General features: G+C 44.1%; 2 protein-coding genes across 2 annotated transcripts; one reads left to right on the top strand and one right to left on the bottom strand.

The window, feature by feature from the left end:
• Nucleotides 1-3,055: 3,055 nt before the first annotated feature.
• DFL_000636 (uncharacterized protein) lies at nucleotides 3,056-3,798 on the top strand (the record flags this gene model as incomplete). Its single annotated transcript, XM_067635767.1, has 2 exons — nucleotides 3,056-3,177; nucleotides 3,243-3,798. 2 exons carry the CDS (start codon nucleotides 3,056-3,058, stop codon nucleotides 3,796-3,798), a joined length of 678 nt encoding a protein of 225 aa, XP_067495181.1.
• Nucleotides 3,799-5,244: 1,446 nt separating this feature from the next.
• DFL_000635 (uncharacterized protein) lies at nucleotides 5,245-5,571 on the bottom strand (the record flags this gene model as incomplete). Its single annotated transcript, XM_067635755.1, has 2 exons — nucleotides 5,245-5,353; nucleotides 5,420-5,571. 2 exons carry the CDS (start codon nucleotides 5,569-5,571, stop codon nucleotides 5,245-5,247), a joined length of 261 nt encoding a protein of 86 aa, XP_067495180.1.
• Between the last annotated feature and the right edge of the window lie 7,231 nt (nucleotides 5,572-12,802).

The raw sequence follows: 12,802 nt of genomic DNA, 5'->3' as shown, positions 1-12,802 counted from the left end.
CCGCAAATTCGACTCGTTTATAGCCTCCTTATCCGCCATTAGCTGGGTTAAAATATTTGCTAGCACATGCCTTCTAGTAGTCCTCAATGCTCACAAAATCCTAGAGAACCTCGAAGCAGACTCATTATACGGCAGCACTTCTATTATAACTTGACCGGAATAAAACCTTCATGCACTATACGAATTTATTGTCAAACACAAAATTCATTGTTATGCTGCCAAAAGCCCTAAACACTTGATACTGTCACTAGTGAAGATCGATGAAGCAACCGGTACTAGTGGAGAGTTCGACTTTGTCGAAAGCGGACCAAGTTCATTCGTGATGGAGAACAAACGCAAGCGAATTCCGGTATAGGATCGCCTCGATCCTCGGACCTTCTTCCAGTTTACAAATGTCCATGTTTTGAAAATCCTTACTCCTACGGTTGATTCGTACAGTTTCCAACTGAAGCAGCTAGAAGCGGCCTCGAAAATAATTTATAGCAGTCATGAAACGGAGTTGCTAAAGGTACAGAGTGACTTCTGGAGGCGGCCGGCGGCAACAAGTTTGCCTCGATTGTGGCACTTGTTTGAAGCTGGAGAGCCCTATTTGAGAGAAACTGACTCATGTTATTCCGATGACTTTAAGAATTGGGTGAAAGTTATTGAGATATAAACTGGTGTAAATTATGGAGATGAAGCAGAAGGGAGTCCTGACTATGGCGGTGTCGTTGAAAATGAAAACAATATATTCTGATCTGTAAATGTATAAATTTGATAAATACCATGCTGCCAGTTAACCTTATACGACTACCGGAAAAACGGATAATTTCAAACTGGTATCATTGCATTAGAACTTTATCAGTTCCCGGGGGGGGTTCGGCCTCTTATAGAGTTATGGTCCAGGAGCAAACAAACCAAGGAAGACCACATCCACTCCGTCTGCGGTAGTGGGTCAATACCTCGCGCTATCGGGATCTCGGATTTATTGCTTATTGAGCAAGGCCATGTAACTGTAGCCACATATTCGACAGATCAAAAAATCTAGACCATATTTTAACTTTTTGAATATGCCGAGGCTAATAAACTTGCAGCTTGGGCTAGGCATGGGAAGGTGCCTTTGAAACTCCTGGTTTACGCAGGAGACGGAACTAGGCTAATAGGTAAGTGGTGAAGGAGGGATATCAAGACGTCCTTAAAACCTGGTTCATTAACCAAGCTAATATCCTTGACTGATTCTTCGGAAATATTAAATGGCATCAATCACTAGCTTGGGTATAAAACCGCCGGGCCGCCTAGCCATTTTCTTGAAATCTGAGACCAGATTAGATCTTATTGAGCTCCTAGCATGCATCGGTACACAAATTCGTCGATGTTGAATCCTATTTTATTCTGTAATATATTTCGTAGCATACAAATCGATAACTGTGAAGAATTTTTTTTAGATCTGAGCTCTTAAATTAACAAATTTTTGGGTTTCAACAGCCAAATTCGAAGTTTCGGTCGCCAATGTGGTTGCCGGCGGTATGTTTTTCATCCAAACGTTGGCCATCACCATGTAATTTTATCTGATCAATTTGATTACCGGTTCGAAACAAGCGGATTCACATGCCGGCCTACGCCCGTCAGAAAAAGGCATGTGTTTTGTGGCCACTTACCAGACCTAACCAAGCTTTTGGAGTTGTGTTGGCGAAGACATTGAGGCCTTCCTCTTTGGGGCAGCCACGATCTTAACCCAAGACAAAGCGGCAGGTGTGTGCAGAGCGGAAGCTGCCGACCTATTGTGTGCTTGCCGGCTACCAATCGTCGCCCTAGTTCGGAAACGCAATTCGGACTCAAAAAGCCCCAACGTATGCGTTATAATGTCTGGTGTTTAATTTGAATTCCTGCGTTTGTATTTTACCTGGGCAGTGCGTCGAAGGTGTGCCGGATGCCATGCATGCATGCTGCTTCCTCGGCCCGGATCCAAATACTGCAAGAAAGCCGGGAAGTGGATTGGGGGTCGGAATTAATTTCGAAAGCCGCCTACCTACCGAGATAAGACATGTAGGCGAGGGGTGGTAGGTGACTACTAGCTATCATGAGCCGCCCACAAGCAAAAGATTAGCACCGAAGGCTGTAGTAGGCTGCCTTGATTAACTCTAGGTCCTAGTGGAACCTTCGACCGTTCTATTGCCTCTGCCTGGGCTCAATACTCTTGCGATTGATCGACAGATGCAAGTGTGAGGCAAAGTTCAACATGATTATAGAGAATAGGTAATAGGAACTAGCGTCTGCAGTTAGCGTTCAGCGTAATTCTGAACCACAAAGTTTTACTAACCCGCAGATACCTAAGCTGGCTGCCGAGCCTCGAGTCTCTGATTGAAATTGCTGGTGAATTTTTGAGGTAATCCAGTGTTCATGCGGGGCCTGCAGCTCCACAATCGAAATGGTAACTATTGAAACATTTTCTCAGCACGAAGTGAATCAATATCTCAACATGAGTTAATCGACCCAAACCTCGCCGCTGAATAGATAACTGAACCTTCCTCCAATAAACTAATCGATTACCTTGCGGCCGCTGTCAGCCAGGGATCAGCGCTCTACAGCCTACTTCCAACTTCCCATCCCTCGAGCCAAGATATCGAATTACCCAAACCGGATGGTGCATCATGGTGTTGCCCTGTTGGAATATTTCATAGCAATACGCTAACAGGGTCGATAACAATGCAGGGATATGCCCATGACCATATCGTGGGTAAATGATTCCAAGACTCGGCCGTCTGGACATGCATTCTGGACCGCCGAAAACAGATGGTAGATTTCAGTGTAACTTCGCAGCTCGCTACTAGTGTAGAAGTTAGAATGGTTGCATGCATGCGGATGAAGGAGGGGTAAGAACTTGCGGAATATAAACATGCCGGATCGTCGCATTCTCATAGGTTTTGGAGATTAAGGTCAACTTCTTGAAGTCTATTCCAGGATAAAAACACGGATTCCCAGAAGGCTAAAAATATTCTCTTACATCTAACTATTTCTGAAGCCCGTTGTGTGACCTTCATATTATTTTCGGCATCCTTAGTAATTATTTTTCAAAATGAAATACTCAATTGTCCTCGCCGCTCTCACTGCTGCCGTTAGCTCCCTCCCAACTCCTCAGATCCCGGGATTCATTAACGCTGGGCCTTTCTCTCTCCAACTAGATGCCCCAGATACTGAGTGAGTACCTTTGGTTGTTCGAAAATTCTTCCAGAGACGCCAATCAACTAACTTATGTGATATAGGCTTCATGGACAATACCTCACTATCCACCCGGCCCCCGTAAACCCAGTAAATGGCAAAATTCTCGCCATCACCTCGACATCGCAAGATCCAAACCCCCACTTTGAAATCACCTATAACGACCCAAATGTTGATCCAAGATTCCCTCCCCACGGCAAACTGATCTATACCCCTGGAGCCAAGCCAGAAGAATGCAAGTTCTTCCTTTGCCCAAAGGGTCCTGTTTCTGCCGGTTATGATGAAGCTTTCGGACCTACAGAATATGTCAGAAACAACATGAAGGCTTTGTTCTTCCCACCATCGCCAACATCTGCTGCTCCTAGCGCTCCTGTGCCACCTCCTGAAGAAATGGAGACTTCCAATGAAGAACCATTGACAACTTGGAGCGACTTTCAGCTAGACTACCATGGATATTTAACATTGGATGGATTGAGCAATTGGTGGGCCTGCCCAACAAACTACCCACAAGGTGGAGAGAATTTCTATACTAGCGTCTGGTGGGCCGATGGCAGTGTCAGCGACGAACGATGCACGAGAGTTAAGGTTAAGAGGGCCTAAAGTCTGTAGATCCATTAGACTTTGATGTTGATGACGTACTGGCACTCAACAAGTCTTCATGTCTCTTTTATTTCGTTTCTCTGTAAATATTTAATTATATATCCTTCTGACCAATGAGACTAGATTGTTGCATACTGTCAAAAGTTCGAACCAATGGTGCCCTTCAGAGTCTCGTGACCACAGACATGCAATAGCGTAATTTTCTATGCATAGCGTCCAATTAACGGGACTACCCTGTCTGTATCATAACAGCTAGTCAAACTGTGACATTTAGCTACAAGACGTTGTTTTGGTGCCCATTACACCCGCGCTCGAACAATATCGCTCAGACTTGTAACACTTTTGCGAGCGGCGCTAGTTTTGCACAATACATCTTGTTGCTAACTCTGTGTCAAATCAAGGCACCATTTCGAAAGATGCCTTAGGATTGCCAAATTGATATCGACAAACCCATCGACACTCATCCGATATGGTGTAGTGGTTAACATCGTCCGCTTTCAACAAGGAATTCTTCCTTAAGATGGTCCGGACAGCCCCGGGTTCGATTCCCGGTATCGGAAACGTCCTTTCCAATAAGATGAGTCTTTCTTTTTAGTTCCTGAACGTTTTTGTCCTCAAAAGCGCGGAGCTCCTGACGTTTTGGGAAAACATTTTTGCTGTTGCATGTTGGAAAATATGTGTTGTCGGAAAACTTGTCAGTGTCAGAATCCAACGATGACCGAGGGTAGTCTTCGGAAGACAAGTTCTACATCTACAATACGTACAAGTATTTCAACAGTCAGTGCCGCCTGGGTGCGAGTTATCGCGTAAGCATCTGCTAGATCTAGCTAGAGTAACCCTTAACCAATACAGTGCCTACTATCATTATATGCTTCCACGGATTCAAGGCCGTTGAAAAGTATTAATTTCTCCGGGCAGTTTTTGTGTTGGCTGGCCGAGTATTTTGGAAACTTTTAGTCTTCCCTTGGTCTCAGGGAGCGAGGCCGAGGCCAGACGCCCATAACCAATAATTATCAAACTTCCAAGGGTGTACGGGTTACAAGTCTAGATCTATATACGCACGAATGTTGTATTTGTCGGTGTCTGCATTTCTTCATTCGCGGGAATTATATGTTGGTTTTCCGTTAACAGACGCCTCTTCGAGCTTTGGTGGTAACCCAAGATCCTAACCCAAGACCCTAACTGCAAGCTCTGTTGCAGTAAGTCTTCTTATTTCTTTCCAATTTTTACATTTATATCGTTTTCTGCTTCCGGTGTGAACTGGTCCTCTTTGTTAGTGACCGTGTCCCCCATAAGCTGGCCTGATCCCGGGTCTAAAGGTATCTCACTCATTTGAATTTGAGAAAGCAGGCTCTCTATATGTGCATTTATCTGAGATGTATCCAGGGTCCCGGCCCCCGAACCGGATATCCCTACCAATCCGGTAGAGTCAGATTCGGTCTTTATCTAGCTGTCTTTGTATATACCCCTTCTATAATCTTCCGGCTCTACGGTGGTACGCTGTTCTTTTTTAAGAACGTCTTCAATTTTCATCTCACCATCTTCATCTTCCCCACTATCTCCATAGTACTCCCGTATAAGTCCGCTATTCTCATGGTAGTCATTCTCTTATTCTTCATACCCTTTGTCATATTCTTCTTCTATTTTCGTGTCCGTTCCTTGGTCACGAGTTTGACAAATAAGTTGCTTCAGATAGTCCTCAAAACCATCGTCATCATCGGAGAACTCGGATGAATCAGCGCCGGGTTCCGCTTGCCTCTCATAACCTGCCATGGTGAACTTTATTCGGATCTCATTCTCTCGCTCATCTTTTGGAAGCTCCCGGAGTTCGCCTTCCAACCGTCCCAGCAGAAGCAAGTATGCTAACTGAAACGCTGGAAGTAGATGTAAAGGATGCTGACGTAGCTTAAGGAGATCACTACTTGAGAGAGTTCATAAATTTTAATATATGTAGTCATAGTTCATATAGTCATACGAGCAGATCAGAAATCAAGGCCTTTTTAAACACTTCTATCAAGATATATACGATGGTCAAGTTGAGGTGCTAGGCGTAGCCTTCCGGTACTTTGTCCAGGGACGAAACCCAGCCCGTTGAGGAACTCGAGTCTGGCGACGAGACAAGGCCAAGTAGACGTTGTTAAATTAAAGTTAGCATTCCTGTATGCATGTACTGTACTTTTCGTGTTGGGTTTAATTGGTCTTATACCCTTCGCCTCACCATCCACTTCCACCACCCTTCCCACCAACATCCAACCACTTCTCCTGCACTATCACTTCGCAATCTACCAACCCACGGTTTTTATCGAAAATCGCTCGAGAAATTGCGCTCTCTCGCACGATAAGAGCGCTAGTTTTGTCTACAATGAAGTTGTCCGCGTTCTTCGAAGCAGTCGCTACTCCAGAGCTCATACGTACTGCCAAACTTTCGACCACGAAAACGACGAATCCCGCCCATCCACACAAATACCTCGTAGACCTCACGGAATGGCCTGGGGTTGGAGACGATGTTAAAAAAAACTTCTAGATCCTTATCTTGATTTCGAAGCACGCCGTATTGTTCTAGCTCTCCTCCCTTGCGTTGAGCCACCTCCAACATCCCATGGCTCAACAGGATGTCTGAACTAACTAAGAGCCAAAATTATAGTCGGGCATTTTCGACGATGCCTTGAGTAAATTCGAAACGCGCCTCATAAAAAGACGGGCAAAGTGCAGAAATGAGAGCAATGTCGTTCGACTCGGATGCCAGGTCTATGAACACCCAGCTTGTATGATCTTGGAGGCCTGTTTCGACATAATAGGAGACTTTGACGACCATTGGGCAGCTGCTAATATCGGCGATCCAGATCGTGTCTTCTTCCTCTGCGATGGAACAGACGACCCGAAAGCAAAATTCCTCATGGAATGGAAAACCCCGTGGGCCCTCCCGACCCGACATATATAGTAACATATTTTAATGCAACAAGAGATGATTCGGAAAGCAAAATTGCGAAAGCTATTAGTCAACTTTACGGCTATATGGCTTTCAACAACTTGATGTTTGGGGTATTGTGCAATTACGAGACTGTGTATTTGTTTCGTCGCTCGGGGGATTTAGAATTACAGGTATCACCACCGTTCCGATTCTTAGACAGAGGCACTGAAAGTGCCGTGGCTGCTTTAGTCTATGTTTGTCATCATGTAGTCAAAGAGGAATAGTTGTGCCCGGCCGGAATTCACATATTTATGATAGATGATTTTGACGTCAAAGGCACCTGGGACGACGAGATTGAAGTTCCTTGGGGCAACATGAAGCTACAGTTGAAAGAGCCCGCGAGAAGAATTGCTTCCGTAATGTCGGGGGAGGTCTTGGCTCAGCGAGGAGTGAAGTTTCTATACAAACTACGGCTTTCTTTAAAATATACGAAATAACAAACCCTGTCAAGTTGGAAGCCGCCAAAGCCGAAATTGAAGCGTAAGTCTTTTCCACACCCCTACAGCGCCCCTAAGCCATCTTTTTACCCCAATCCTCGACTCTCACATTATCGAAAACGTCCTCAAATATCTCAGTGCTAGCTTTCCAATAACAGTTATGAGCGCCTCAAGCCCCTTCAAGGAAGATACGCCCCAAGACTGTACGCAGCGGGGACAACATGGCAAACACTTAAGTTTCTTATCCTGGAAGATTGTGGGAAACCGGCATGTCAGGATAATATTGACAGAAATTTCTAAAAAGAAGTGAAGCGGGCTATTCAGGCTCTTCATAAGTTTAGCGCTATCCACAGAAATATTAAACTCGATAACTTTACAATTTCGCCGTCTGGTGTGCAATTCATTGATTTAGGCTTATGTCGTCAAGGAAATTCCGTAGAATACGCAGGCGAACTTGTAGAGCATGAAAGCTTGAAAGAAGAGTGGGATAAGGCCCAGCTGGTTGCTGAAGAAGAGGAAGACTGTGGTGAGCTTAAAAATTGATGGCGTGATTGGCCCCAGAACAAAATTACGAACTAGACAATAGCTACATTAATTAGGTAGTCGTCCGAGGCTGTTTTAAACAAAGCAGCAAATCAAATTACGAGCCGAAAACGGTAACCAGGAAACGTTTACAAACAGAAACCGAGTTTCAAGAAATTGAAATAAGCATTATAGACATGTATTAGATGTATGAAGGTTTGGGAGTGGCTGGGAGTGGTCAGGAGTCGAGTTGTTAGCAAGCGAAGCTAGACCCATGTGACTAAATATTCGAAATATCATGCTTCCAACTCACATACGGTTCATAGATTCGACGACGAAGTTTTACTTCTACTTTTAGCGACGCCTCATCACTACGATAGTAATGTATATACTTCATAGGTATTGGTAATTGTGGATAAAGAAAAATATCTGAAGGACACTTTTAGTCTGTTAAAACAAGTGTCGCTAAATCAAATGTTAGCAGCTACTACCGGCACGCTTATATACATAAGCATACAGTTATACTTACTAGTCCTAACTGGAAAAAATCACTTTCACGAACCAGCCACGATAATTAACATTGTATTAAGCAAAGGAAAGGACGGTGAAAAGTATAAAAAGAAGAGAGATAAGTAGGGAACAAAGAGACGAGCTTCGCGAGTTTGAATACAAGGCAATATAAAAAAGCGAGTATGATACGAATTATCTATAATATGGCCGTTAAACCTAAAGAATTCCGCCTGGTTACTCAAACTTTAGTTTTTTCAGAGAGAAAGCCCATCGAGCCGTAAATTTTGCCCCGCCCTCCACTGGGTTTTCTCCCTCTTCTCCACGGCCTTCCCATCCTCTTCATTCCAGTTTCTGTCGACATGATATTTAGCCTCAGTTAGCAGACCTAGCCCTAGGATCAAATGTCGTATTGTAATTTGGTCCCATGCAAATTAGACAGAATTTTGTCGGTTTGTTCGAGTGATTCGCTATAGCACCCAACTACGCACTGACAGATTGCTGTCAGGCTGTCCAAAATTATCGCAATTATAAGGGTCCCAATGAGATGGGAACCCTTCGATTTCGATATCTCCTAAAGCAACGGACGGAAAAGCTAGATTTTGTAACACGGATACTCAAAGTGCATTGAGAATGTGAGGATGAGCTCATCAAGAATGTTAGGTGGACATACCTGTTATAGGATAGCCTCTCCCAGGAGTCAGAGTCCCGGGGGACCATTTGAGGGCTACTTGGGATGTTGTTGTAAATCCCGATCCCGGAGGACCCTCCTGTAGGCTCTGTTCAGTGGCTATAGCAGTTGTTGGGAGGCATCATTGATGTTTCGAAAGTATCTTTCCAGAGTTTCCATGGTTGGTTTCTTGGTTGCAAGGGGTTTTTATCGAGATCTAGAGTTCTGTGCTGTACTTGTTGCTAATGGTGGGTGGAGGTGGAAAGGTGCAGTCTATCCTCTCAAGAGAGTTAGGGAGTATGAACATGTGAGAAAACTACAGGAGCAAAAGTGTTGCGGCTTGAGTACTAAATATACGAGACTAATAGGCCTTGAGACTAAATCTGGGTACTGGCCTGTGACTGATATCCACTTAAAACCATTTTGTTGACGTCGCCTAGACTCTAAATTTCACATAGTTCGACTAGCCGCTCGCATCCAGGGCCCAAGTGAAAATCAATATCGGGTGAAGAGCTATCTGATATACCGAATGAACGCTGAGTTCGCATTCAAATTTCTTATAGAAGGATCAATATATACATATCGCAATATCCATTCATAGTGAACTCTATTAGGCGTTGTACCCCCCATCGCGTTCTGGATAGGGTTACTTGAGGGCCCAGATAGAACTTAGCCAATACATCGTCTCTTACCTCTGAATAGGTTATGGGCCTCCAACGAACGTAAAATCCTTACATTCTAATAGGTTATGCAACCACTTTACCTCATCGGAAAGGATAATCCACCGGAATCGACACATTCAACCGAATCCAAATCGATTACACGAAGTCGCGGTTACGATATTGACGATATTCAGAAACAAATCCAACTGCAATATGAAGACTCTCCCAGAGATTCAAAAATTGAAGGCGGAGGAAGAAGTAAGGAGACGCGCAAGTCCTGAGCCCCTCACTATCCGCCTTCTTGAGAAACGAAGATCCTATGGAGACTACTGGGCCCCGGCGGCGATAATTGAGCTTTCTTTCGCACGGATAGAAAACGAAACAGGATTCTCCAGATTTCGAGGTTTAAGAGAACACCTTGGCGATAGGTAGGGTGCTACCGCACTCTATAACCTACGACCATAGGAGACTCCCCGCATACCAATATCACCCTGTGAAAATAATGGACAACGATGAAGATATGTTGGAAGATATTGAGCATTTAGGGGATGAAGGAACTCTTTGGCATGTTGTATACGGGTCATTTTCTTACTCAAGATCATCGTGTCCGCTCGATCCCTGTGACTATAAACGTTCGTATAACAGATATCCGAGAAACCTTTATATCTTTATGACAACTTGGACCCATCAGAAAATGGGGATAGAGACAATCACTGTTGTTTTAATGAAAGATTTGATGGATAACCGTTATTTAGCAATGTGAGAAGCGGCGAAAGGATAGGAAATGTTAATATGACAATTGCAATTTTTACTAGCACCTCGGGTAATGGATATCTTGGTATACTCTCGACAAATCTCATCATAAAGTTCCATACTGTCTTAACCCCGGTAATTAAATCTGTGGACTACTCTCGTGACTAAGTCTATATATATGTTCGTTTAGTCATACGGAAGTCAGGATAAAGAACGAACGGCTTAGAGTTTTCCTTATTAACACATCAGAAACTCCGTTCTAGTCGACTAGGTATGATCAATATTATAACAAGTCCTGGAACAAGGAGTATCGCAAAAGAATGCGCCAAGTGACCTCTATAAGTTCTTCAATATCAATACCTATGATGGTTATCAGAGAGTCATCCAGACTTGCTATCACGGGAAGCGGACCGGAGGGTATCTACGGTTTCGGTTTCTCGAACAATGTGTGTTTTCAATGCTTAAAGACAACTAATAAAGAGCTAGCTGCGTTGGCTAGATAGAGAAAGTGACTGGGAAAATCCTTCGAGCTTATCGTAGTAGGTGTCAAGTGGTGGTATTTTAGCTGGAAGACCTGTACTGCCTTAATGTTAGCCTGTGTTATTACATTCAATTTGCCAGACCTAATGCGCCCACCATTTTTTAATCTAAGTTCAAGAGCAAGCTTCCCGACTTTGGTTTCTGGGTCGAGAGTGCTACCACCAAGCATAGGTTCCTAATGATCGTGCACAAATGTCACGTATGCTTGACCCTTGAGAGCGCCCTGAATATCAGCATCAAAAGCAGAAGATTGGCTGACAGGTAAATAAACTTGAACAGTGTGTAATGAAGCTCCATCAGACCGCTCCTCACTGAAAACATGCGCATATGCCCTCCTTTCTTAGTAATAGCGCTAGAAACATACGCTACGCCTGTTTCTGGAACTTGTATAGTCGCCAAATTTACAGGCTCTAGTAAACCAGCCCGCCCAAGTGGAGTGTAGCGTATATAGCTCGACGGGTAGGTATAACCAACTGACTGCTTCCTCTTCCAGTGGAGTCTGTGGCAAGTGTGACTTCGAGAATGTCGAATCTGATACCGCTCATTGGCTCACCAGAGGGCGGCCCTTCCCTCACTACTAACTTAAAGCTAGCAATGATATCCTCTTTAACTTCTTGGAGACTCTTGATACCCTTCGTGGTATCAACGGGAGTATTAAAGTTCTCGTCTGGGCCGAATGCCTGGGTGTTTCGAACATGCGTGACATCCCAGCCACAGTCGTCAGCTAAGGGGCGAGCACGCTCTTTGAAATTTGCGTTAGGATCGATGTCCCTCCCTCCCTCTCGATAGCGCGAATTACTTTGAGGTTTAGTGGACTGGCGATGATACAAATCCGATTGAGTCCATTCTGTGACTTCGAGGGGGCAATTATGATGATTTGTCCCTGAGACTTTCCCGGTATTTAATTTGAGTCTTATCCACGCTACTTACGGCATGGCAGTGGTAAGTTTATGTTCACTTAATTATATCACCAACCGCAGACAACATTTGGCGCGATAAAGAACTGGGTGAGTGTCATACTCTGCCATCTTGACTAACTAGCTGTAGAAGGTTCTCTTTTCGAGGATTTGCTAATTTCTTATTATTCACCTGGAATTTGAAGAATATGGCTATGAAATAAGTTGAACGGCTGGAGCGAGATTCGTCAGTACGACTGCTGTCTCCTTATATAAGCTCACGAACAACCTAGGCACCTCAAAAAATGACCTTATGGATGGATTCTTTGCTACCAACTACACTTATTAAAAATAACATTGTTTTGTACGAGAACACGGGCCATAGTAAGTATGCAATGCATCTGGCCAACCTATAGTATCCATCCATAACCGAATAAAAGGTTAAAAAAGTTCGGGAACGCGAATGCGAATAGCGAATCCATATCATTCAGCCTTGAGGAGTCGTTCATATGAGAAATGAGACCCGGGAAAGGCTCTGTTTCAAGTGTGGGAAATTTTTTCTCGCGCAGGCGCTATGATCGAGATCGGAGGTCCTTCCAACGCGTCCTGGTGTAGTGTTCTTGGTTTTGAGAGCGGGGTTTCGATTCGAATTTTAAAGAAGTGGTTGAGCTTTTCAGCGTTTGGACGAAATGTCCCGATACTCTCCACTTTTGACGGCCCATTGAACGCGAGTATTTGGTAGAAGGAATGTTCGAGGGCCTTAATACATTGAATGCTGTTGAGCTGCTGAGGTAGTCATGTCCATCCTGTCGATAGTGTCACAGTTTGAGAGTATGGTTTTTGTTGAATAACCGGTACCAAAAAAAAGGGCTTGGCTCTAAACGAGGGATTGGACATGCATGCCCAGTGTGGAATGCTAAGGACTTGAGACGATGGATCTGTTAACCGATATCGATGTGCATGCTAATTACAGAGTAGTCGTGATTCGTATGCTTGATTACGAGGTATTTAAGTACTTGCATGTTTTTCTTTTCTATTATCCCCAG

The sequence above is a fragment of the Arthrobotrys flagrans genome, assembly GCF_004000055.1.
Source record: "Arthrobotrys flagrans strain CBS H-5679 chromosome Unknown unitig_15, whole genome shotgun sequence".
Lineage (NCBI taxonomy): Eukaryota > Fungi > Ascomycota > Orbiliomycetes > Orbiliales > Orbiliaceae > Arthrobotrys > Arthrobotrys flagrans.
This window is presented reverse-complemented; position numbering and strand designations above follow the sequence as displayed.